This window comes from Hakea prostrata, chromosome 9 (genome assembly GCF_041222555.1).
Source record: "Hakea prostrata isolate BN-2017 chromosome 9, UWA_Hpros_2, whole genome shotgun sequence".
Lineage (NCBI taxonomy): Eukaryota > Viridiplantae > Streptophyta > Magnoliopsida > Proteales > Proteaceae > Hakea > Hakea prostrata.
Genome location: NC_142608.1, coordinates 3,808,612 through 3,835,729, shown reverse-complemented (window position 1 = coordinate 3,835,729; position 27,118 = coordinate 3,808,612). Strand labels below are relative to the sequence as shown.

General features: G+C 37.3%; 3 protein-coding genes across 4 annotated transcripts in view; all 3 read right to left on the bottom strand.

Annotated features, from left to right (window-relative positions):
* Positions 1-12,594, bottom strand: part of LOC149004132 (hyperosmolality-gated Ca2+ permeable channel 1.2-like) — an 82,994-nt gene extending 70,400 nt beyond the window's left edge. The window contains exons 1-5 of one of the 2 annotated variants that reach the window (XM_089168319.1): positions 12,289-12,594; positions 9,854-10,200; positions 6,878-7,024; positions 2,594-2,729; positions 1,702-1,803 (exon numbers count right to left, since the gene is read on the bottom strand). In XM_089168319.1, coding sequence (XP_089024445.1) covers positions 1,702-1,803; positions 2,594-2,729; positions 6,878-7,024; positions 9,854-10,167 — 699 coding nt within the window. In that variant the 5' untranslated portion in view covers positions 10,168-10,200; positions 12,289-12,594. The remainder of the gene's footprint in view (positions 1-1,701; positions 1,804-2,593; positions 2,730-6,877; positions 7,025-9,853; positions 10,201-12,288) is intronic. The other variant, XM_089168320.1, reaches the window with a different exon arrangement.
* Positions 12,595-13,884: 1,290 nt separating this feature from the next.
* Positions 13,885-19,032, bottom strand: LOC149004131 (Ubiquitin fusion degradation UFD1 family protein). The gene is made up of 3 exons (XM_089169427.1): positions 18,547-19,032; positions 14,756-16,054; positions 13,885-14,671 (listed from the first exon to the last, which is right to left on the bottom strand). Exons 1-3 carry the CDS (start codon positions 18,727-18,729, stop codon positions 14,444-14,446), a joined length of 1,710 nt encoding a protein of 569 aa, XP_089025553.1. The 5' UTR covers positions 18,730-19,032; the 3' UTR covers positions 13,885-14,443.
* Positions 19,033-22,064: 3,032 nt separating this feature from the next.
* Positions 22,065-25,230, bottom strand: LOC149004130 (RNAse II-like 1). Its single transcript, XM_089169153.1, has 3 exons — positions 24,652-25,230; positions 22,830-22,976; positions 22,065-22,710 (listed from the first exon to the last, which is right to left on the bottom strand). The coding sequence occupies exons 1-3, from the start codon at positions 25,072-25,074 to the stop codon at positions 22,450-22,452; spliced, it is 831 nt and encodes a 276-aa protein (XP_089025279.1). The 5' UTR covers positions 25,075-25,230; the 3' UTR covers positions 22,065-22,449.
* Between the last annotated feature and the right edge of the window lie 1,888 nt (positions 25,231-27,118).

Here is a 27,118-nt window from a genome sequence, read left to right as displayed (position 1 = left end):
ACCAATCATGTGATTGGTAGCCCCATAATCTATAATTCAAGAGATAGATTCAGTCGAAGCACAAAAGGAAGGTTAATTAAAAAAAAAAACCTGAATGGGCTTGATAAATACCAGAAGTAGCAGAGACAGTTGTAAATGTAGTGGTAGTGGAGGCAGCTTCTAGTAATTGACAGAGAGCTTGCAGTTCCTCATTAGAGAGCTTCGAGAGTGTATCAGCTTCAGTGGAAGTTGTGAAGTTGGCATTAGTTTGACTGGCCCGAGTCTTTCTCCTATTCTTTCCACAACCAGCCTTTCTTTTTGCTTCAAAGTCTATAGGGCTCCCGTGCAGTTTCCAAAACTTCTCTTTTGTCTTCCATGATTTACCACAATGTTCACTTTTGATAACTTCCTTTGGTGCATCTTTCTATTTCCAGCTTGGGTCTGAAGGCTGACTTATCAGGTGCAGAAGATATGGGGTCTATAGTTGTACTTGATTTTGACGTAGTCATACTCTCCTAATTTTAGTGTAGAAAACCCTAATAAGCTACTTGCGTAACCGTTAGGTTAGAGTGGCAACAAATTTAGGGTAGGTAACTTTGGGCAACAAGGAAAAAAATCTTGAACTTTTTACTAATTACAGCCCTAAAAGGATTGTAATGGGATAACAACTTCTAGGGTACAGCAGGAAAAATAAAACTTCAGATCTGCCTCAAGGTTAGGTCATTAACGGGAAGATTTCCAATAAAAAAGGTAGATCAACAGGTATGAAAAAGACCAATTTCTGAGCAGATACGAGCAAAGATTTATTTTTCAGGGAGGAGAAATCTCGTCATTTTTCTTAATATATTCAACATAAAAAAGTAATCACAATGAACATAGTACCCTTATGTTCTTCTCTCCTTTTTTTCCAAAACAAACTCAAAAGACGTGTAGAAAGTACCAACTCAAGCATCAATTTCCCTGACACAGTTCAGGCGACTATCCCCCCTTCTTTTTTCTTTTCTTTCCTGACACATCTCAAACAACTTCTTTATTCTCCTTATTTATTTTAACAAACCCAAAAAGAGATGCTAAAAGATCCAGAATGAAACTTATTGGAGAACAACTATTCTTTAAGGAAGATGAGTTCGGTGCTGAAACTGTCAGATCTCACTGACAGGTTGCAAGAAGCCAAACCAAATTTCAGGCAGTGTGAACCCAAGAAGGTGCACAAAGTCCGACAGGAACTACCAGAGCACAGCAGGAGTCTTACCAAGTACCTACTCTCTGGCCATCAAAAACAGCAACTCACCGATGGAGAAACAGTATGGCAGGTCAAGCGAGGCTGATTTCATGAACCAGTCACTGGGAGGATCAAAACAGAGATGAAAAGAAAGGAGCACCACCAGAATGTTTTTTAGGGAAACACCAGAATGATTTTTAGGTTTCCCAGGTAGGCTCTGATATCATGTTATAAGGTGAGAATACGTTGCTCTCCAAAGTTGATTTCATTGATTCACACTAACAGGGTATTTATAGATTTACATCTCATTGTTTTCAACTAACTTAGAAAAGGAATAGGAGTACAAATCAGATTAGGAAATAAAAAAAGTATAGAACTCTCCCCAAATACTTGTGCTAGTGCTGGACTGGTTCGAGTCCCTCAAGACAAGCTGTTATTCTGCTTATCCCACCAAGAATTTCAAAATATCAATAGGGCTATGTGAGTTTGCAGGGACTAACCTGATGGGTGAGGTAGTGATCTGGATGGTTTACGAGGAAAAAATGCTCCACAAACTCGCTAACTGATTCATCAGGATCCGGGGGCACATTTCTTACAAGGACCTGCAGGATCAAAAGAAGTTTTTTCTTTTTGTGAAAAGAATACTCATTATCAGAGGATCAAATTTTATTTTATGTTTAGGTGTATGGATCACTTTCTGAAATGGTAGTAAGAAAGAATAACAGAACTAGCTTTCTACCTAATTTTTCACTTACATATAAACTTCCAAAGTTCCAGCAATTTGCAAGAGCTTTTTAAGGCAACACAATTGAAGAGAACAAAAATTTCAGAGATAGACATAACTACAAGAGAGAATGGATTGGTACTAAGAACAAATTCTAAATTAATTTCTTCAGATGCTGTAAAAATCATGATTTTCTCAGTATAATGACCTTACGCACAGCAGCCATCAGAAGACACTAAAAGAAGAGGAAAGGGGAATAATATATTTTAAAACAGGATCTACTCTTCCACACAAAATGACCAAACAATATACACACGAAAGGGCATAACATTTGTAAACATGAAAGGGCATAACATTTGTAAAGCCAAGACATGAAATCAGTTGAACCTGAAAGGAACTTTTGCAGTTCAAGATGGGAGAAAATATAAGTATGACACAAGTAACTGCTCTAAGTTGTCTTCTGCATGTTATCTACATCCCTCGAAAAAAATGAATGCTCTAAGCAAACCTAAGCAAGTCAAACACTTTTCAATAGAAGTTACTGTAACAAATAAATCTCAACAAAAACCAAGAAATCAGAGGTAATAGGACTCCTATAGAAACAAAATTTGCAGAATTAAAATTATTTTTAAAATCATAATAAATTATACAAACTAGTTTATTCTTACTGTAAATTGGTTTGGAGCACGTTCCTCTGACGCAAGAAAAAGCAATCGCAATGATTCAACCGTTGCATACTCTTTTTGTAACATGTAGCATGTCCAGAAGGTAAAGACGTAAGCCATTATTAAATGGGCCCAAAATCTGAGTAAGAAAAAAAGAAACTGCACATGACACATTAAGGAAGCATAAGCAGATAGATGCAAGGTCCTGAGTTATGAGTAAGGTAGTTTAACAATAACCAACACATATATCCAAATTATAAAGCTCCTGCTTTTAAATTCTGCATGTGTTAGATTAGAAAAACTCACGCAAAAAGTTGAATTATTCAAAATATTCTTTTTATTCTATCATACAGAATACTTCTGCAGAGGGCCAGAAGCAATATAAAAAATGGTGAATATATGGATCTTGTTCTCATGGGGTCAAGAGATGGTTTTTAGAAGGAAAAAAAAAACCCTGCTATTATTCATTTAAACTGAAAATCAATTATCCAGTCAATACTCCAACCAATTGAGTGGTCATCTAGGAGTAGTTAGCATTCTTTCTTTCTTCTTATTTTATTTTTTCTTTTTTCCCCTCTTTTCTTTGTACAAAGCTGGAGACTATAAAAACAACCAAAACAATGCAACCAATTATATGGTTTGGATAATCCAAAAACCCTGCAATTGTTTCAATGAAAATGCTGATTTTTGCCCAGGAGACTAATCAAAACCATCTGATCAACTGCCAGAACAATATCAATTTTCAAACCCCAAAATTTTGTCATTCCTGTATGTAACTATCCCAACTGGGAAATTCAGGTAGGACCATCAACTCAGGATAACCCTTATTTAAATGCCATTCATCCAAGGTGGGGCTTATAAATTAAACTAATGTCTGCCAGAGGCTCCCCTCCCCAGGGAAAAGCTTTATTAGAAGGCAACAAGTTTACCCCAAAGAGTAGGAAGAGGTATCTCTTTACAAAGACTTCCAGAAAAAACTTATGTCATCTAAATGTGCTCTCCTTTGAAAGTGTTGTGAGAAGAAGTTCCCACACCCTCTTGAGACTAGCACTAGATATCACAGGGATTTTTGCTCACTTTCACTCTCCTATTAGCTCTAGGTTTCCTAGTGTTGCTTGCCTTTTTACTTGTTACCTTGAAATCCTAGTTTGTTTTAGACTGTTTTTGCCTTTCATTCTCAAACTTGCATTCCCTTTCCTACTCAGATTAGGTTACCCACTGATTGTAAAATATAGATAACCCATCAGGTGCTGTGAATAAAACATAATTCTCTGAGTAACAATTTCTCAGCTTACAACATGGTATCAGAGCCCTAATCTCTACACTAGATTCCTCCTCTCGAAGCACTCTGCGCTGCTGTTCCTCCTCTCCATACCCAATTGCAGGACTGGTTCTCTTCAATTTTTCACAGCTGATTTTCTTCAACCTCACTGCTGGCTGTACTTCATCAAATCTGCTGGAATGCTCCATCACAGACACTAAACCAGGCCTTCACCCTGATCTGGAAAGGGAAAAAAGGGAAAAGAAGACCTAAACCCTAGATGCAGTGAGTGAATTCGACCTATTTTTACCCTAACTTCGAGGACAGCAGTTTGGGAATGCAATGCAGCGATGGACTAAACTGCTGCCCCCTCTCTTTTCTCTTTTTCATGACCTAAAATAAAAGTAGAAACCGAAGTCAGATTCTGCCCTGAAGCTGTTCTTCCTTATACCTGAAGATTTTTTTTGTTAAGATACCTTCTTCTTCGGAGACCTAATCTTGCAACATATCTGGGACTTTTCTTTTTTTTTTTTAAATTTATATTTAGTAGTAGTTCCTCTTTGCAATCTATTTTTATTAGGACTGTTGTAGAAAAAGTACTTTCGCTAGTACCGTTCCAGCTTTAGGGCGGCAAGAATACGATCGACGAGAATTTGAATCTAGCAATGATTCAGAATTTTTTATTGTAATTTTTTTTTCTGGGTTACCCTAAACTGGTGGTAATTTCTTGTGTAGCTGTTACCCATATTACCATCATTCTTTAACCCTAAATCTAATGTAGTAAAATTGTAAACAAAATGAAGATGACTACATCAAATCAACTACAACAGCAGAACAGACAATCATTACAGCTGAAAATCCTGACAAGAATGACTGCCAGCCCCTTGGTTCTCCACTTATAATCCTATATGGGTCAAACTACCTCTTATGCCAGATTCGACCGAGTGGACTGGCTTGGTCCCAATTCAATGAACCCACCATATCAAATCCAGGATAACTGGGGGTTCAACCTGGTGACTCCCGAGGAGACAAGCACCAGCTCAGGAAAACAAAGAAACGTGCATATCCTCCTGAGGGTCAGGACTTGCATCAAGTTTATACCTGGGAAGGAAACAAACCCAGAAAGAGTCAACTAGCCTGGGAATGCAAGAGATCACTATGGGAGGGACTGCCAGCTAAGTTTCATATCCCCCCTGAGTGAGATATTCGGTGCCAGGTCCATAATAAGAGGAGAATATTTCAATTTGCATGGGATAAGGCTACATAGGCGCCTTTCCCCTATTTGTATGGGATATGGTTCTGCAGCTCATTCTGAAAGCCGTAACTGACACAGATACGATGATCAGCAAAGAAGGGAGATCTATTTCAAATAAGCCATCCAACAGTCCACAATGATCCAGGTTATGCTATATAAACCCTTCAGCCACCTCACTCAAGGTGGCGAATGCTCACTTCACCCATGCTCTGTGATTACAGAGTCTGGAGCCTTTCTGAGCCCCATCCATGGGGTAATGTTGTGTTCACGTACTGACTTTATAGTTAGAGGCAGCTTCCTAACCATCCAAGGTCAGGCTTGTGGACATTTACCAAAGTCAGCAAGTCGGATTTGGAGAAGTTCTGTGAATCTACATAATCAGGTGTATACATTAGTCACAGATCAGGTGACATGATGTACATATTGTCACAAAGTGGGTGACAAAATTGTGGCCATATTTCACTTATATTATGGACAGTTGCAGTGTATCTTCACTCTATACCAGCTAAAGTAATGAGACTGCATAGAAATCAAAAGTGATTATTGAACTGTTGTTTTCTTTTTAAAACTGTTTTGTTTTACTTGCTGATGCTTATTGGTTGTTTAATTTGTGAGGTGTGCTTCTCTTATATTCCAACTTATAGGGCTGTGTATCTCACCCATTTTTCTTACATCACACGGGATTGAGATGAAGTTCAGCTTCGGATGGATAGATTCTAAGGCAATTTGAAGACATAATTTAGTTCCATATTTTTATTTTATTTCATTAGTTGATATAGTAGGGTACAACTGAGATGTGAACTTCAAAATCATTTGAATTTTGGAAATAGTCGGGACAAGAATTAAGTTTGCCACTAGTAGGAATTATCTGGGATTTGATAATATTTAAATTTTTGGATTTGAGATTTTGAAGTTATCACTGGATTGTTTTGGCTTGTGGTTAAATGGTGTGATTCTTATGATAATTGATTTTGTTGAGTTAAGCAATTGTTTGATATATGTATATATATAGTTTGTAAAAGTATTAGTGCGGATGGAATGAAAGTGATGGTCATCAGGACAGAAGTGAAATGCGTGTGTGCGTGTGTGTGTGTGTCTCTGTGTTATATTACAGTAGTCATGATGTTCTGATGGCAATTATTTTACTTCCCAGGGTGATAGTGGTGGCCTATGTCTTGAACTTACAGTTAACAATTCTTTTAATTCTTATGTCATGTTATGTTTAACTTCAATCGGTTTCTAAAAGTTCTAAATTGTATTTATAGATTCTAAATCAATAAACTGAGTAAAAATGGTATTTACTTCTTATCTGCAACCCAAATGTTTCTTTTGTTTCTTTTATTTTCCTCTTTTTCTCCTCCCCACCCCACCCCCCCAATAAATATCACATTTCTAATGACAATCAAAAAGGAATCTGAATCCAGCTGAAATTGTAAGTATCTTAAAGAATGTAAAGGTATTATTCTCTGGTCCTATTGGCTGATCCAGTTCAGTCACAGCTTAGCTGAAAGCCGCTATTCGAGACCTAGATGTTTCCTTATTGATTGGTCCATTTAATCGTTGAAGAGAATTCTGTGTTGATGGCTTAAAGCTTTATTGAGGTAGATCCCTATGTGGTAGGTGGTAATTAACATTTATTTAAATGCTGATGTTGGTAGCATCTCAGCATGAGTTGTCTAAGATGGACCTTGTGTAGGTATTCTATAGCTTCTCTCACCCAAAAAAAAAAGAAGAGAAAAAGACACAAAGAAAGGAAATGGTAGCAACGAACCTTTGTGAACCTGGTGGAATATTGGAAATAGAGAGCTCGTCTATGCTACTAAAGATCACATTCGAATGCTGAAGGGTTCCATTGGTCCAATTAACTGGAACCAAGATTACGAAAGCAAGGAATGTAATAGGAATAAAGATTTTAAGCCTGCAGGGAAGGGGTGAGGAGAGAAGAGATCAGCACCAGGTGATATCCAATGTAAAAAACAAACAATTAGCAAAACTTCTCAATGAGTATGCAGTAAGATGTTTTTTTCTGTTCATCCTAGAAGCTTCAGCTGTTGAGTAAGGGCAACAACAATAGCTATCAACATCACTGCATGTGCAGACCTGTACACACAGAGCCCTATACATCATATGAACTCACATGGAAAACCATTATGTGCTACCAAGGGGATAATGTGTCGCAGAACTGTATTGCACTTCCCAGGGATAAAAAACTCAACCTCCCTCCACTGATGGATTTGTGAAGTAAGGTTTGTTGAGTTAGGGTCTAAGGGTACCACTATGTATATTGTCAGATCTCAGTAGTATAACTAAAAATATTTTGAATGTTGACTGCGTCTATGTAAGACTCTTGTCCAATAGAATCAGCCAGTTCATTAACTACACATTGAATAAGAAAAAGTAACAGAAAATGATCAATTTTTGTTCAGTTAAGAAATGACCTTCTCCCTTGATCACAAACTGACAATATTACCTTACTTGCAAGATGCTAGTAGACAAATTCTTAACCCACAAAGAAAAGCTCACTTTAGAAGTTTCTGAAACTGAAGACATAGTTGGATTTGAATTAGTGGATTTGGCCATTTGATACTGCACTGGGTATTATGCTAACTGGGGCCACTGTGTAAGAACAAGTTGGCTTCCAGAGACAACCACTGTCACCAAAGCCAGTCACCTAGGCATTTAAGCCTCTAATGACCTATACTGGTGGTCAACATCACTTTTCTACGTAAAATATGTATGAGGTTATTCAGATTTTCGTAGTATATAAAGGTAAACTAATTTACGCATGACCCTCATTTTATATCTTACATAATATTTTTGTATCTCAGAAAGCATATTCGTATACCAGTATTAATCAGTTACATTAACCCTTAAACGTTCAAACTTTTAGGACAAGCTGTAATGCCCAATACAGATCACTGGAAAAAAAAATCATAATTTGAAGTTGTTCTAGACCATTTGACCAAAAGTGTATTTATTAACCAAGACATCTATATTTTGTCCAATATCATGATCATTTTTCTTGCTTTTCATATGAAGGTTGTTTACACCACAAATCAAGTGGACAGTCCATCTGTAACTCTCATTTTGTTAGTCAGAAGAAGACTGTAGTATTGTCCTTTCCAAACCATAGCATGAGTTGTCTAACTTCAGACCATACAAAACATGGCTCAGTTAAGATAATATATATATATATATATATTGACGAATAAATAATTAGATTAAACACGAAACCAAAGAGAAATACAAAGAGAAACAGAGGGAGAGAGAGGGGGTGAGGGGCAGCAGCCAGTCAAGAGGGAGACTGGAAAGAGGAGGCGAGACTCCAGGAACTAACAATCAACCTATTCCTCAGAGAGTCAATGAATGGGGGATGGGGGAAAGAGAGAAGTCTAGAAGAAACATCAAAATAGATGGCATTCCAAATTATATCTCGGCATAGGGATTTGGAAGTCCATCTCCTCATGTTACGCTCCCACCACTGAATACTTGGACACTAGTACAATTGATGTCATACTTGGGATGGCCTGAAGTTCAGAAAAGCTATACATCCAAGAGACCCATAGAGGATTCAATACTGCAGAATGGATCATCCTACCAAAACTGATCTAGATCGTTCCAGACCAAAGCATCTGAACAAAGAACTGGTCAATATTTTTACAGAAATCCCAACACTGGCATAGGACCTGCCATTCCAGTATACATACATCATAGATCAAGACTTGTTTCTTCTATATGGATATTGACACAGATAGAACAATCTGATCAACCTAAAGACCATTGTTTGAGATATCCTTGATTTAGGTGGTATAGCCAAGTGTGGGTACTAAATATTTATATGAGTACACCCATCTGACTTTGATTGTAGCCAATAAAATCAACACTGGTGGACCAATTAAATATAGGTTCAAATCCATTTTTTCGAGATCTAAACATCTTTTACAAATTGTGTTTGTGTTTCAATTGTTTCTTAAAACTTTTGTCCTGCACAAATAAAGACTTGAGGAGTTAGAAAAGCAAAATAGGAAGCAGCGGTGAGGAAAGACTTGAATGGATGTTGATTGACAATCAGCATGGCTATAAACAGAGAATGGTGAATCAGTTTCCATGCAACGGACCCCAATAACTAAGGAATATGCTTACTTGAGTTGAACCAAGCATCAGTGGCTCATATATATACCCCTGGGTAGCCCATGGATGGAAACCGGTTACAACATAATCTCCTGTTCTGTTGCCATATGTTGTATGCCAAGTGTTTAATTTATTAGTAATATCATGTTAGTTAATAACTTCTTGTTGCTTTATTGCTTACATTCTAACTTTCAACATTTTACCTTTCAATGTTTATGTCCTTGGAATTGTGCATCAGTGAGTAAATGAGCTTAAGATTCACACAGCACCAGCACAAAATGCAATTTGGAGATAAACCTGCAAAATCTGGACTATCACCAGGTTATGCCGTCACAGCTCTTTCTACAATATACCTACCAATTATTACAAAGGTAGACTACTAATTATTTATTATATATGCATTTTGTTAACTAGAATAACTTGCTTCTATCGTTTCATGTTTATCTCATTTCCTTGTCGGACTTCATCTATTAAATGCCCTCACTCATTTCTTTAATATAGTGATCATACCAATGCAAAGTGAGATAAGCCAAACACACTAAGTTTTGAAAGAAATGGTAAACAGATTACAAAACTAAGAGAAATCAAAATAAAATTAATATCTAATGGAGCATACCCAAGCAAGTAAATCTGCAGGTAAACAGCAGAGTCCAGTCCAGCATGGCCAATTAGCTCAAGTTCTGGCATTTTCAATGCAGCTGGTATCCAATTTAGAAACCTCAAGTATGATCCGAAGTCCAAATTGACAAATTTGTTCACAAAGTCCCCAGATTGTGAAGGATCACTCCTCAAACCCATGAGATACCATTTTGGAAAGTAAACCCTATCATTGATGGGTTGAATTCGTAATATAGCAAATGCCAAGAAGAAAACAAATGCACTGAGAATGTTGATGGCTGCCGAAACTCCAATGTCTCCAAGTGTAGCCATCCAAAATTATAAAGAAAAAGAACACTTATTTCTCTGAAAACAAGCAAAATAGTGAGAGTTAGATAGCACGTAAAGCAAACTACGCGAAAAATGGCACAAGACAGTAATGGGTAATGTTCAAATGGAACAACCTTCCATCTCAACAACATATCTTGGTCTATCAGTCAGGTTAAGCCAAATAATTTAAACAGAGAAGAACACAACAGAAAACCTGAAAAACTAAATTTGACTAGCAGTTCATAAGGCACTGAAACATTCTAACATAAAAACGATGAAGGAAAACAAGGGACCTTCATCACCAAGATCACAATAGACAAGCATAACACCAATAAGACATCATTTTGTAGGAGGTACTACCAATGGTGTCAATTGAGGGTGTAATTTAGTAAAGGAGACTTAGAAGTTAGAAATTTTCAGAAACCTTTGTGTCCAAGGTAGGCACTCCCCAAAGTGTTAATATATACATGTGGCATCAAGCCATTGATTATAGAGTTAATAAGCAGTGATTGAATAAGGTTCCTTCATCTTCTCTGTTAGCTTCAAAAGGGAAAGAGACTAAAGCCACAATATTATTATAGATCCTGTCCAAGAAATGGCAGGAAACAGATCATCGAACCAACTATAAAGCTGAGAAGGCCTACAGTTCTACATTCATATAATTTTTTACTGCACCAATCTAGGGTGTTCATGGCCCTTACTGTGATGGATGCATGCAGAACAACTCACAGAAACCCCATTGCGTATGTATACACTTCACTGAACAAGCATTACATCTTTTAGATATGATTCCTAAACACAATGGCAGAAATTACAGCAATTAATTTTCCTCTTGTTTAACACAAAATCCTAAAATGAAGAGAACGAAGCAACTTCTGTCACCTGTTGAAGGGTGACAAATTTAACTTTCATGTCAGCTACACAACACCCTGAGTGGCTGAACCTTAGGATTTTAGAGGAGTAGGAAATTCTAGAAGACTTTGTGTGGAAGGAAGCGACTACACTAGCACTCTCTACCTGCAGTATAGAAGCCACAGGATAGAACAACGTACTAGACACAAATTGAGGGTCTGGAAGTTGTATCATAATAAAGATCGTAGGTACTTTTTTTATTTTATTTACTGTATTGCTGTTGCTAAACTGTTTTTCCAGAGTGCACTAGGGATTCTCAAATTTTCATTCTAGTTAAACCATGTCATGACAATGTTTTAAAATTCTTAGTTTGGTATGTACAAAAGAGTTGTATACTTCACGTTACAAGACCTTGTTTAGCTCTTAAAATTCTAGAAAGCCCAACAATTTATTTTATTGGAAATGAAAGAAAAAAGATTCCAGCATAGAAGGAAGTGAGCCTACACTCTAACCAAGACAAGTGGCACATCTGGACTTTGTAAAGCTCTGCCAACCTACAATTCCACGCCCCTTTTGCGGATGGAAAACAATAATTTTACAGAAAGAGAGACTAACCTATTTTCCATTGTTATCCTACAATGTTAAAACTTTGAAATTCAGCTTTGCTCACTTATGGTTGGTTGGCACAAGAAGAGACCTGAAACCAAGCCCCTTCCTGAAGTATGATTGAAGCCTGACCACCAATTTCTGAACAAGTAATTTTGAATAACGTAAAATTTTGAGACATCAAAATTGTTTCCCTTTTATTGCATGGAAACCTAATCAGTTCAGTAAGCTGCTTTCCAGAGGAACTAAGAGTTAATCTTTCCTAAAACACACACAGGGAAGAAACTATGTTATGTTCATTTCTTGCAATCATCTCCAAGGACAGGGGTACACATAGTTTTCTTGATTGATCCAGCATTATATTCAAGTCCGCAATTCAAAAGGAATGCCCTAACAGCGTGCTCATACGTAACACAAGAGGTCCAAAGAATACATCACACTGTATTATTAGTCTTTGTTGAAGTAGAACTTGCAACAGATGATAGTGACACGAAAAGCAAATTTTGACATTCAATTAAAATTCATTGTCATTGCCAAGAAGAACATCATTCTTATGAAGTCGTGAGCAAACAATTTAATTTCCAGAATTTGGAATGAACCACATGTAAATAAAACATAATCAAAACAGTAAATTCATCGGAGAAGAGAAGTTCAAATGATCCATACTAATTTGAGTTATCCTTGTCCGGAACTACTTTTTCGTGATTGGAAATCAGAAAGACGAAAACCTGAAAACCTGAAACAAGAGACGGCTATTTTCAATGGAGTAATACAGCTAAAGAACCGATGGACCTTGTCAGGAGACGAGGAAAAGTAGATTCTGAAAGACAACGGAGACGAGTTCGCTTTCCTCCCAATCAGAGCAAAAACGTTACCAGTTACAGTCTTCGCATTCATCAGGTAAAGCAAGACTCTTGATAACTAGTTATCACTGTTCCGGTTTCAAGAAGAATCACAGAGAAATGGAAATAAACGTGCGGTTAACACTAGAAACGATGAAATGTGTGAATCTTTAATAGTTTAATTCTTAGTTCCATGGATTTTCGTTTTTTTCTTAAATCGTAATAATACTAATCGATAGTTTAATAGTGATTAGTTGGCATTAATTAAAGCTTTCGTTGAATGCGTGAAGATGGCATTCCGAATAAGTGACAACGGCTATTTCCTCTTGGGTTTTCCCTCCAAGAGACGACGTGCTGACGTGAGAGGACAACAGCTGGAAGCGTGTTACTGTATGATACAAATGTGGATTCCAATCCAGCGGCTAAAATAACTACCCAAACATGTAATTTTCGTATATTCTTTTTAAGGCACGCCTTCACGTCATTTTTCATGCCTTCTTGCGGCCAGGCCATGCCATGCACCCCCTTATAAACATCGGGGAAAAGAAAGACCGGAGCCGAATCATGGATCTTTGTATATTTTGCAGACCTGCGCCAATGGCGCTGGACGGTACTGCCGGCAGTTGGATAGGGATTTTGTCAAGATTTCAGTCGAAATCTCAATCCGACGGTCAATATGAAAAGTATGATCATCCTGCGCATTTAAAGTGTAGGATTGAAGCAACGTCAGATCTTTGTACTCCCTTGCAATTCTCTTATCTTAAGTTCCTTCTAGTTCCACGTTAGCTTGTTGAGAAACAAGGAATGAGTAAAATAAACATGAGACTTCCATGTAGAAGGGTAAAAGAATAGAGAAGAAAAAAATATTATGAAAAAATTATAAGGCTCTTTTTTATCATATTCTTCTGTGTTTTTTTTTTGGTGAAATCCTATTATAATGAAGAACTTTTAAAGAGATGGAGTGGAAAAAATAATTTATCAAGATAGCACATAAACTTCCATAATTCTTAATTTAAGGAAGCTTATGTCCAAACAAACCATGCTATGCCATCCCGAAAAAAAAAAAAAATGAAACTCTTGCTCCCCATCTCTCTCACATAATTAGAAGACACAATAAAAGGGTGAATTTTTGACCATCTCATCCCAACTAAAATTCATCAATTTATCATGGATTCTGTTCTTTGACTGTTTAAGTTGCAATATCCCTCTTTGACTCTTTGAAGTTTAAATTGTAAGATAACTCGTGATTTTTTTCTTGACTAAATAAATAAAGCTCTTTTTTCTAAAAAAAAAAACTAAAATTCATCTCTTTTCTCTCTCTCTCACATAATTATAGCTTTCTCCCCTTAATCCCTCAGAGGTATGAGGCTTCTTGTTAGAGGCATGGCTCTATATATTGCTGCAGAGTGTGCTCAAATTCCTTATCAAGTGGACGAAGAAAGTAGATGAGGGTCTTCACATTTTTGGCCAAAACATAAAAACAACAATATATTAAATGATAGCCTAAAAATATCTATGACTAAACTATGATACATTTAAGCTAAAAATGATTAAAGACCTTAGAGAGCACTAATAACAGGTAAACAATCCAAATGGATATCAAAATCAACAGCTCCACCAGGATCAAGCATAAACTTGCCATAAGTACTCCAAGACAGCAATGTAGAGCGGACAATCTGCATATAAGGGAAGCCTTAAGTATGCCAAGAAAAACATGCCATCCATACGAACCATGCCATTGTTCTCCACTCAATTTTGATTTCTCCCCCCAACTCACCACCCAATTTAGTGATTATAAGCGTGCATAAGCAACAACTTTTGGATCACCTTTCAAAACGCAATTAGATCAATATCGACACAACAGTTGCAACTTACAAATGCCAGAATCAGAAAAACATCTACCGTCGAGCACTGAAACCTTTGAGTTGGAGAAGGCTTAGGAGCCCTCTGACATCAAAGATATCGAATCAATCACATGATTAATTATTTGGGTGCACAGCAATTCTATGAATATCCATATCCTTCAACATCACTGAACGCCCACAAGAATCACAGGTAGCAGTTCTGGACCCACACAAACTCTCGTGCTCGGAAAGTCCTCTTAATCGGTCTCGTGCATCTGTTGCAGAACTCCCTGCTTGGACCATGTCCCCACAGAACCTGCATGTAATTAGGCGCAAGCGGCAGACAGAGGATTGGTGTCGAACCTGCCAAATTAGGAGAAAAATTTAGTCTTAATAAACATATATCAATCAGCACAGCATGAATGATAAAATATTTTGGTTGCTCACCATCTCTTCCTTCTCAAGAATTACTCCGCAATGGCAGTGAAGTGGCTCATGGAAAACTTTCATGTGCTTCTCCATCTCTCCTTGTTGGAAGGCACGCCCACACTTCTCACAGTGTACATGTTTCATGGCTTCCTCCCTTCTGAGGACAACCCCACATCCAGCATGTTGACAAACGATATTATGTCTACTGCAGTATGCTTCATGCAATGCAATAGTCCTACTGGGTATATAATGTTTACAATTTCGACATTCAACAGAATCAGCATCCATCAAAGGGGAAGGCATGGCTTGTTCAGCCACCCTATGATTTGTATTATCCTGAACACCCACAGAAATTTGGTAGTTTGAAGTTCCCTTGAAACCGTAAACACCAATGCTATAGGTACCTGCACCCAGACTCTGATCCTTTGGACTAAGAATCAAAACTTTAGAACCCATGTCATGAGAAGACCACTCATGCTGGTGCTGAGTAGGGAAAATGATAGGGTGCCTGGACACATACAGGTCTGTATCACTGCCATCTGTCTCTGACTCAATCTTAATCTCAACACTGGCATGCCCAGAGGCAACTTTCTCGCTGATTTCAGCATCCAGAGAAAACTTGTAATAGGTATACTTCCCTTCTTCAACCGATCCAGCGACTCGCTGTCCTAGTTTGAATGGTATTAAGACAAGTTGATCAGTTGAAGTTGAAGTTGACTCAGGGCCCACTATATCAACGTCGATATCTGTTTCCAGCACAGATACACTGGAAGAGGGTTTTAGCTCTAGAACATTTAATTTATAGCTCAAATCCCCATGGTTAACTGTAACAACATCACCTTGAGAAAGAGTAGCATGTTGCCTCAGGCCTGTTTCAAGAACAGCCTTATGATTTGGTATATCCAAGAAGCCCATCCCATTTGGCTGTAATTTCACATAATTTCCTTTTGGCAGCCTAACATAGCGAACCTCAACTAAAGGAGCACTAGGAGCTTCACCAGGGAATAAGTTGTTCCATACATGAGAAGGAAGCTCAACAATCCCTTCAGCTGCAGTAAATTCCAGAACACCTGAATGGGTTGTTCTAAGGTTATCTAGTTCAGCAGCCTCTGAATCTTGACGAGCCTCATGTTTAACTGTTGAAAGTTGAAAGTACATAGGTCCTTTATCAAGAGCACCTTGGTCAGACAATTCACTGAAGCAGGAAGGTGGCAACTTGATTTTATCTCCATAACCCTGAAAAGGTACAGCCTCCAACATACGGAAAAACATGACTCCCTTGCCAGCAAATAAACTTTCTTCCATTTGTTGATTTGCCTGAGGGGAAAACATGAAGAACTTTGTGGATTAGTTCTACTCATGAATCATAAAATCAGCACAAAATTAATTAGTGGCAGGAATAGAAACATGAGAAAGAAATGTCTAGCATAAACCCCTACCACTAGTCCTCTTGAAATGCATATAACCTATCCAACTTTCCAAATGACCAACCTTATAGCATCTAAGAGATCGAAGATTTTATTCATTATTTCATAGAATAATCAACTTCTGAAATGCAAAGGCTTCACTTTTGTTGCTATTATGGTCATCACCATAATATTTCAGACTCTAGTACCACAAATTAAAAGGAAAAGGTCATGCATTGTCTCTTCAATGTTTCCTTAATTTTTCTGTAACTGCTCTTTATTCTGGTATGATTTAGACATGTTCTAGCCTTCTAGGTTCAATCACAAGCAACACCCCAGTACCTAGTCGCACAAATTGAAAGAAAAAGGTCATGTATCATCAAGTTAATGTTTGCTTCATTTTGTTGTAATGGTCTTTTATTCTTGTAGTGATCTAGATAGGTTCTATGGCAAGCAATCCTCCAGTCACAGAAACCATGGGTATGCTTCAATACATTAACTGATGCACCAGGTTACAGGGCCATAGGGCCAACCAGCCCACAAGGACTAGGAGTTCTTTGGGTCTCTCAAACCCAAAATTGTGGGAGCAATTTTGTCGAATCTTCTAGTCACTTCAGCTGGGGATGATGGAGACGCTTAAAACAGTGGGGACATAAGCTTTCAATACCAACTATAGCACTAGAAGACTCTAGAAGATTGAGGATTTTAATTTAGACTTTATATTTTGGGAACTTAGCAAAGTTAGAGTTTCCATTCCAGTTAACTATTTTGGTCCCATTATTTATAACCCAAGTCTCAGCCTTACAAGAGGCTTTCTATTTTATTTGTTTCTATTTTGAGCTCAACTTTTGAGTCTATTTATTGTACTGCCATAGAGGCATTCTTTATGAATTCTATGATGAATGGAATATTGAATTTTAGCAACTTCCTGTCTTGGTGAGAGGAGAGAGGACAAGAGGCTGAGAGACCGACCCAATCCCCCTCCCTCTCTTTTCCATCCTCTATTTTCCATTGCTATTGTTGCTGCCATTGAGGGACTGCACTCAACTGCTTCTGCAACCAGTTTCAAGACCACAATCCATTCTGAACTACCATCAAAGGCTGCAGCTGCTGCAGCACTGAGGCAACAGAATAACTCACACATACAGCTCAAACTTCCAAACCAGATCCTGCCACAACTTCAGGCTTTGATTTTCTCTGCAACTGCAGATCAGAATCAACTGAATTTTGGAGGAATATTCCATGTCATTGAGGTCTAGCTTCAATCCCAGTTTTGAGCCATCACTGCTGGTGGAATGCTAAATACAGCTTTACTTCTTAATTTCAATTTAACTTTGTAATTCTATAACTACTTTTCACACCCTTATCCAACCATCAGATCAACCCAAACTTGGAAGTAGCTACAATTGAACTAAGTTTCAGGTCCATCAAAGGGCTGGATATTGAGCTTCTGTTATTAATCCTAGAACTGATCTATGGCCATGGTTTGACTGCTGCTGGTTGTATCAAATTTGGGGTTGTTTTAGTTGCAACTTAGCCTTGCACTTAGATAGACACTGTCATCACTCTTGAGCAAAATTTCAAGCAACCAGTAAAAAAAATCACTTATATTTTTGGGTTAAGGGAATTTATGTGGACAAAAAAATCCATGACAGTCCAGTTGTAACTGGATCCAATGTGCATCCGTAACACATTCGACATAAACAATCCACACATATAAGTTAATCTAATGATATTGAGTAGGACCATTTGTTGTTACTCACTTATCTTGCAGCTAAGGAATTACATGATTTATCTAATGTTCTTTTCTGTCTTCTATCTTAATCATTAATGCCAGCATTGAGAATCGTTATTCAAAATGCATAGCAGTGCCTAAAAAGGTTCAAAAAGCAAAACTCAAAATTGAAGAGCCCAACAAAGCAACAGAACCCAATTTGATGTATTTGGGTAATTTAGCCATTGTTTGCGGTCTGGTGGCAACTAAGGCAACAGGACCCCACTGGTTCTAATGGTTTCAATTTTGGTCCTTTAGGCAAAAGATGTGCTACCGTAGGTAAACCTATCGAATTACAAGAATGAAGCAAAGAACTAGAGTAATGGCCTACAAAGAGACTGCTACAGCAGAATTTGATTGTTAAGAAATAATTGATAGCTTCCACGAGGAGAGCGAGCCAAATCATTGTCGGCAACGATCAAGTTCAAGATCAATAAATCCAACAGTCTCTTAACAAGTAAGTTATCGGTTCATCAGTCATCTCAAAAAGACGTGATGTAGAGGACGAATCATTCGAATTACATGAATAAATACGATGAATGTCCTGAAAATAATTCAGCTTTAATACGAAACTCAATCAACAGAAAATGGACTAATAGTTAGAAAATAACGAAAAAACGATATCTAACCTTGAACTGGGCCTCAGCAGCATCAAGCCTTCGAATTCTCTGAGCGGCTTCGATTGCCTCTCTCTGGCGGATAGCTTCTGCTTTAGCTTTTCTCTCTCTTTCGACCTTGAGCCTTGCCCTCTCTTTCCTCTCCTTTTGCTCTCTCGCAAGCTTTTCTTTCGCAGCTCTCAGTTCGAAATCCATTTTGTCTCCTGTAGTTCTGGGATCTCTTCGATTTAACAACAATATAGTTGGTTGAAGAACACAAATTCTCGAACTTCCGTCGCCGAGTTTTTCTTCTTCTCCAAGTCTGGATCAAGAATCTTGATCAATCGTCTCTGATAATTTAGGTTCGATTTCCTCTTCCAGGGAAATAGACGCGACAGGAGATGCATTCAACCTAGTTTACAAATAGGATTTACAATCTTGGGCTTTAGACTTTGGAAAGATCTAGAACTTTGTGATACACAATTCAGCACGGGTTTTTTTTCTTTCAGGCCAAGTCATCTACACGTATTTGAATGCGGTAGTGCAAGTTACAATAGAGATTAAAGTTTAAAACGGACTTTGCTTCATAAAAGCACGGTTAAGAAAGTATTTTGGGTCGTTCAAACATTTAGGATCTAAAATTTCGTTTGGGCATATTTAATGCACATGATCAAAACAAAATTAGATTAAAACAAAATATTTTTTTTACCAAAAAAATGAAAAATAATTATTATTACTAGCCTCTTGCTACGCAATGTTCGGACTTTTTATCGAGTGCGATCTATGCAAGCATTAGCCCTGTGTACTACCAGAGCAAGCATTGGCTCCATCAGCGGAGCCCCACCGGAGGCCTAGTATAGTCCACAGAAGCCAGTAGCACTCATGCCCAAGCCAAAGAGCACACAAATGTCCAATGCAAGAAACATAAGAGTACTCATGCCCAAGCCAAAGAACACACAACTGTCCAATGCAAGAAACATAAGAGCAGAGGGGATTTGAACCTAGGACATGAGGATTATCAAACCGCTTAGGAGTGAGCTTGGGACCACTAGACTTATCATTTAATGCAAGAAACAAAAATAAAATATGTCATGTTATCATTTAACTAATGGATCGAGTTTAACAATAAAGTGGCAATAGTAATTATATGTAAAGATCAAATAGTCAATTTTACATTAAATAGTATTTGAATCATTATATTACCATTAGGTAGTTGGTAGTTGGTATAGACAATTAAAAAAATTAAGTAGAATTTAAAGATCAAATAGTCAATTTACTACTTAATATGGTTCTTGATTTCTATAGAATGAGTGGGTTTTTTTTTTTTTTTTTAATGGAAATTGACCAATAGCAACTTTGCTTTCCATATAATTTTCGCTTTTGTTGTAGGATCCTCAATTGTTTCTTTTTATTATTTTTCTTACACACCATAAACCGTTTGTCAACCCGAATCTAAACCGTTAGTCCAAACCTAAACCGCATCAAATCAAAACCGGCCCGAAACCGTTATTTTGTTAATGGGCCTTGTTTGGGCTAGGTGTTTTTCAACCCTAAATCGCCCTAAACCGCACCGTTGACACCGCTAGATTTGGTCATGTAAAGCGTCAGAATAACATGGCTGCTAATTGGTTGTCTAAGAAGGGGCTAATTTGGAAGAAAGGGTTTGGTTTTTTTCAATGATCCCCACAGGAAATGACGGACATTCTCAGAGATGATTTTCTCAATAGTTGTGCTTTAGTTTGATTTGGTTTTGTTTTCTGGGTCTTTTGACCCTGTTTTATATCCAAAAAAAAAGTAAAAAGTAATACTTTTCTCATGGCCAATTTCGAAGTCTAGGCTGTGCTTGTTGAATCTGGATCATCACCCCATCAGGGGAGCACTTTGTGCTCTCCGACAGTTTTACCACCACAAAATCGGTGGGCCTCACAGGTCAAAAATATAAAAAAAAAAAAAAAAAAAAAAAAAAAACTCCATCACAAAGTGCTCCCCCGATGGGTTGAGGATCCGGACTCGTGTTTGTTTGCTAGAATAAAGGTGGTGTGGGAAAATTCTTGAAAAAAATAAAAATTTTCTACTTTTTTTTTAAATCCTAAAAGTGTACATTTTTTGGTTGTTTGGGGGAAGGAAAATTAGAGACAAGTTTCCTTAAATTAAGGAAACTTGTCTAGTGATGTGACAATCCAACTTTTCACCCAAACTTTTTCAAAACCTTACTAAATGTGTGAGACTTTGTGAAAAAGTAAAATGTGAGACTAATAATCAACACTTTTCACACTTTACTTTCCTTTCCATTCATTTTTCCTCACCCCACTACACATAGAGTCCGGATCAGCGACCCGACGATTTTTTTCCCACCAGTGGGACCCACTGGTTTTGTGGTCAGGAAGCCATGGGGGAGCACTTTGTGCTCCCCGACAGGGAGATGATCCGGATTCCTACACAGGACTCACATGTTTTTGTTTACCCATTTTTTCCTACCCCACCTTTGCAAACAAACACAGCCTAAATGTACTAGGACGATTCTGAAAAGTGACCCTTAACTGTTAAGAGGTGTATTGGTCATAATTAGCAGAGGCATGAATGTTTTGATATTTTCAAGTTTAGGTTTTCTTCATGTTTATTTATAATTATTCTTATCATAGAGTGTCTCTATATACGTAGCTTGTAGATGAATCACTTCTCATTTTATCTTAAACAAGGATTGTTAAAGAATAAGAATGAAACCATGTCAAATTCAATTTTTAAAACAAGTTCTCAGCCGTATCAAATTTCTTTTTCAATGAAAATATGGTACAAGAAATAAACAAAATAAGATAAATCATCTGTTAAAATTGAAATTGATAGTGAAATCTTACCAGATCAGCCTCAGTTCGTGAACAAAATTCTCTGCTCAAATTTAAGGTAGCCTTTTTTTTTTTATTATTTTTTTTAAATAGGAAAGATTGTACTATATTGAAAGGAGAAACCTCTATTACAATCTGGAGTTAGCTTATCAAACATTAGAAACCGTTAAATATGTAGGGGTGGGGTATTGATAGTTAAGAAGGCTTCTTGTGTGAGAGTGCAATCTTTGGCTAAAGTATTCGTTACCATGTTAGCCTCGCGAAGAACATGCTGGAAAGAGATAGTCTTCGAATGACGTCGAGAGTCGTAGGATATTCGCAATAATTGGATAGACCTTCTAGGGTGCTTTAGAGAGGTGATTTTTTAGGATACAAAGAAGAGCTTGATTATCTGACTCTACCTCAATTTTTGACAACTTGAAATCAATAACCCATACTAAAACTTTCAACTTAAGGATATCCTAAGCTTTGTCCCTCGTCCAAAACAAAAGAGCATATATCCCCGGTGATCTCACGCTATACCTCCATATCCTGCAATCCTTCAATCTTGAAAGGGAGACCCGTCAACATTCAATTTTATATGGGAAAGAATATGAGCCACCCATTTCCTCTAGAACATATTACACGACAAGCTACCAACTGCTTTAGTACATGAGAAGTAGTTAAATATTTACGATACCAAAAAAAAACCGCTTCAGAGATGCATGGTACAATTTCCCTCTCACTACAGAGGATTTCATTTATTCTCTTGCTCTAACTAAATCACGTACTATCAAAATAAATAAATCACCTACTATTATTAATTTGGATATAACTCGTCTTGTAGAGTTTAGGCCCCAAGGTGATAGAGAGGCTTTACATGTCTTTATATGCTATACATCCATTAAAATGTTTTTACAACACAGTCATCTATTCTCTAGATTGAGATTTCGATCCGAACCGTTGGCAAGAGGTGCTGTATATTTAATGTGCAGCATTCAAGTCTGTTTCCCAAGTGCCAACTCAATCCATTCACATTAAATGTAAAACATATTTCTTGCATTGACATTGAAGAAACCCACCCCATGCAATAGAAAACATGAGTTGTGTAATCTCAGAAATCAGATGTGGCTTTAAGGTAATCCACTGCAGCTTTGGCAGCCCGATTCTGAGCTATTTCTTTCTTGATCCCACAGGTGGCTGTGCCCACTAAATGGTCTCCAATGAAAACATAGACAGCAGTATTTTCATTCCATGAATCCTTAACAAAGCGCGGCACCAATCTTTTCTTTTGACAGAACTCAAAAAGTTCAGTCACTGGATGTGTCCCTAGTGTCTCCAGACTAATCATTGGCTCCAATAATCCCTTGAACACCTAATTAAGGAGAAAAGAAAGGAAAAAAAAAATGAGTTCATAAAAATAATATAAACGTTGATATGAGATCAGAGGCAAAGAAAACTGATCATATATGAAAGAGGCAGAGAGAGAGAGACCTGCCACACTGTTTCGAGTGAAGAATGGCAATCAACAAAAACAGCCCCCACAAGGGATTCTACAATATCAGCAAGGACTTTCGGTGTGTCAATCAGGCCATTGGAGTGGACAGGATAGTCCAATATTGCTTTGCTGAACTCCTGAATCTGAACAAGGTACTGAAAGAGGTTAATGATTACTGATAAATACCAGATTATACTCGTATAGAATAAAAATTTCATATTAACTAACTCTTGAAATAGATTTGATCAATATTGTCAAGTTTTTTTTTAGTGTGGATGAGAGGCAAGCTTTCTACATGCTTTTCTCCGGTCTAATGAAGAAGACTTGGAATGTGTCTATAAGAAAAAAAAAAAAATTTGTTTTGGTCAACTTGTTAAACACGAAGCCACCACTGAGCATTGACATATCTACTAAAGGGCAAAGAGATAAAACGCTTCTCATTCCTTATTCTCTATTTTGGCACATACCCTACTTATAACTCAGCTAGAATTATGTAATTTAAGACAAGACATTGTTAAAAACTAATTATTAATCTAACAATCCAACATGTAGGACGTCCTTGTTTAAAGACTATGACTCATGATAGATCATGATGTAATTAAAACTTTAAATCCTAATATAAATTATTTTATTTCTTATAAAAAAAATCACCACCTACTAACCGAGGAGAACTATAAAAAGGTGCAACTAGGAATGTACAATGAAAAATCTAGAATCCAACATTGTATATTCAAACTCCCTTTTAAGGTGGTGGATTTTATGGTGTGTGATAAAATGTCTTAAAGAATTAGAAGATGATCGATACATATCAAAACAAGGCAACCGGGACCCTCTGTTCTAATGTTTTTAGTTTAGGTTCTTTAGGCAATAAAATGTGTTACAGTAGGTAAACCTCTAGTCGATTTACAAGAGTGAATACACCATTAATATGTTGCTCAGTAAATAATCATTGAAACTCTTAATGAAGAAGTCATGGATTTAACGCTTTCTGTAGTATATATAATAATCCCCCTCTAATATCAAAACAACTCTTAAATTATTTACACGGCCCCCATTATTTTTGAGGTGAAACTATTGACTACCCACAATTATCTCCAAAATTACATGGCACCAACTTGCATAATTATAAGCTATCATAATTAAATTCTATTGTTAAATAGGTTATAAACTTACTTAAATGCCCTTTACTATCCATACCCAACTTCCTAAGTAGGAAGGCTCCCTTCACCCACCTTCTTCCTATCCCTCGTCCGACTCTCCACCGACGACCAGAGCCCTCCCACTGGCAACCACTCTCTCTCACTCTCTACAACAAGCATAAGACCTATTAATATCAAGTTACCAACTCTAAAATAACTAAAATAATAATAATAATAATAATAATAATAATAATAATAATAATAATAATAATAATAATAATAATAATAATAAAATAAATAAATAAATAAATAATAATAATTAATACTCGACTGACCTTGCATAAAGTAAAAACTTTCATATAATTTACTCCTTAAAATTGATTTTGCAAGTTTTTTAGTTTGATTTAAATAAAAAAAAAGCTTTTAGTTCTGGTCAACTTCTCGCCATTGAGCGCCGACGGCCGACCAACCCACGAAGACTACAAAGAAGAATCTAGAAAGCATCACAAACTTGACAACTGCGTTTGCATTGATCGAGTTGTATATTCCAAGTTCCAACTCCTTCAAGTAGCGGATTTGATGGTGTTTGAGAAAATGTCTCAGAGAAGAAGATAATAGATATATATTTATTTAGTCCAAAAATAAAAAAAATAAAAACAGAAGAGAAGAAGAGTTTTACCTGTTCATGGAGATGAGGAGCCTTGTGACGCAAGTAGATATGCAAATTGTGCTTGACTGCTACACGCGCAAGCTTCTCATTGTCAACGTTGGCAGCCCTAAGCTTAGTGAGCAATCCTGGCGAAAGGTCTGGATACAAAAAGAACAACTCTCTTGCTACCAACAAATTAAGAACAGAATCACCTATATATTCTAATCGCTCATACGAAAGGCAGGATTTCAGAGAAGAACAAAAGGACGGGTGAATCAACGCTTCAAGCAATAGCCTCTCGTCTCTGAACTTATAAACTAATAACTTTTCTACCTCTCTCACGTTCGGCTCCACTGCTTCTGCTTCTGCTATGATATCTGATTCATTCCTTCCTCCTCCTTCGAGGAGATCGGGAGTTAACGAATCAATATTATCTTCATCAACTACTCTCATCTTGAGAATTTCTCTTCTTCTTCTTCGTTGCCGGCCGGAAGGGAAAACTGAAAAGCATATAAATCAACAAGAAACTTGATTCGGATAGTGATTCAAAAAAAAAAAAGGATTTCGTGATGAATTCTATCTTTCAAACTTGTGGGCCACGAAAGAACGAAACAGGAAATTATAAATCGTCTGAAAAACAAAATCGTTGACAAATTTTAACATATAGTAGAAGATGACGTGGCAATTCGTATTCAATTATGATTAAATAGTAATAATAAATTAATAACAAACAACGCCTTTACATTGACTAAAGGAAAGGTTTCATCTCTGACTTTCTGGTGATGTTACCAAAGGCCACGAAAGGCCACACGGGAGGACTTCACGAGGAATGCGTGTGAACCGCGTCGTAGGGAGTTGAACCACTAGAACAGCGTGTGCGCTTGCTGTAGCTTGATTTTCTTTTATTCAGTTATTATATATTATATATAATATGAAACTTAGAAAACGAAAAATTATGAGAAAGAAAGAAGAAAATATGCCAAGAGGATTAGGTGTTATAGTCACAGATATTTCTGGCCAGCTGGTAGGGTGAGGCCCGGTCCTGGGCAGCCAGGGGCGTCTGGTCCGTTTATCCTCGCTAGGAGGTCTTGGTAACTGGTGGCCCACGTGTTCAGCCTAAATATCCGAATAAGATCAACTCCTGACACGGCCTTGGATCTCCTAGAGCCCAAAGACAACTGGATGTCTAATGGCCCTTACTCGCCGAAGGGCAGGGGCAATTGATGGGACCTTTGTCTTGTTCTCCGGCTAGGAAGTCGTGGTAAGAGGTAAAGATCCGGTTTATAAAGGGGAAGGGAGGCAAGAAGCAAGGTAAGCCCTACACTCTCCAGCTTTCATTATCTTCAGCTTTCCAACCCTTGAAGAAGATGATTTTTATCATCTCTTGGGGTCTTCTCTCCTCAATGGAGTTTGCTGTTATCTAACCTGGACTAACTTGATCGTCGGAGGTGGCTTCCCGCCCTCGAGGTGGCCCACTTTCACCTTGTTTAAATCTCAGGAACTAGAGCTGGATCAGGAGCGAACCATGTTGTTAAGATAACATTTTTTGCACCAACAGTATGTTATAACTTACAACCTTCGAGTTTCAATGGAAACAAATATGCTATGATGCAGCTTTAGAACCCGATGTTGTTTAAGGTGGAGTGGATTTTGTGGCGAGGAACTTAGGGCAAGAACTGTAAGACATTCTTGATGTGGTGGTCCATCCTATGGTCATGAATGTAGCTCACTCGCTAGTCAGGAGGGCATTATCTTTGCCTAGTAGGACATACTAGCCAAACTCCCTCTCCGTGGATTCTTGAGTTATGTATTTTGAATCCTCGGGTTTTTATTAGGCTTTAAATGAAATCTATTTATCCCCCCCCCCCCCCAAAAAAAAAAAGAAGTTATAATCAAATTCTATATTCTAAACTAAAAGAATTGTGGATATGTTTCAAATTAATGCGAAAATAATAAGACCATGAAAGTCTTGAGTTGGAAGACACTTGCATTAACATGGGAAAAATCGGTCCCCTGATTCTTTCCCCCCCGAAGTAATCGGATTCCCAATTCAGAACTATTTGAATTCTATCTAAACCAAAAATCGAAGTTAGTGAAAAGACCCCCTTTAACCTTGGTTTCAAAATCCAATTTAAACATTTCAATGAAGAAAAAGCGTTCCATTATTTACTTCAAATAACGGAACACATCATGATTTAAGATTTTATATTTTTTATATGGTAGATAAAAACTATTCATAACATGTCAAATGTCATCAAACTAATTTTCCCATTGAATTTTAACTCAATCAGTGTTTTGTCAATATAGAATGGTAGATTGGTAAGATCCATACTTCTTAGTAGAGAGGTCATGGCTTCGGCATTTGCAAATTACAAAATTTTCTTTGACAATATAATCGAAATGCGCATAAGCTGGCCCGGATGACCTCAAACTCAAAAAAAAATAATAAATAATAATTTAGCCAAACAAAAATATCATCAAAATTCAAATTTATAAT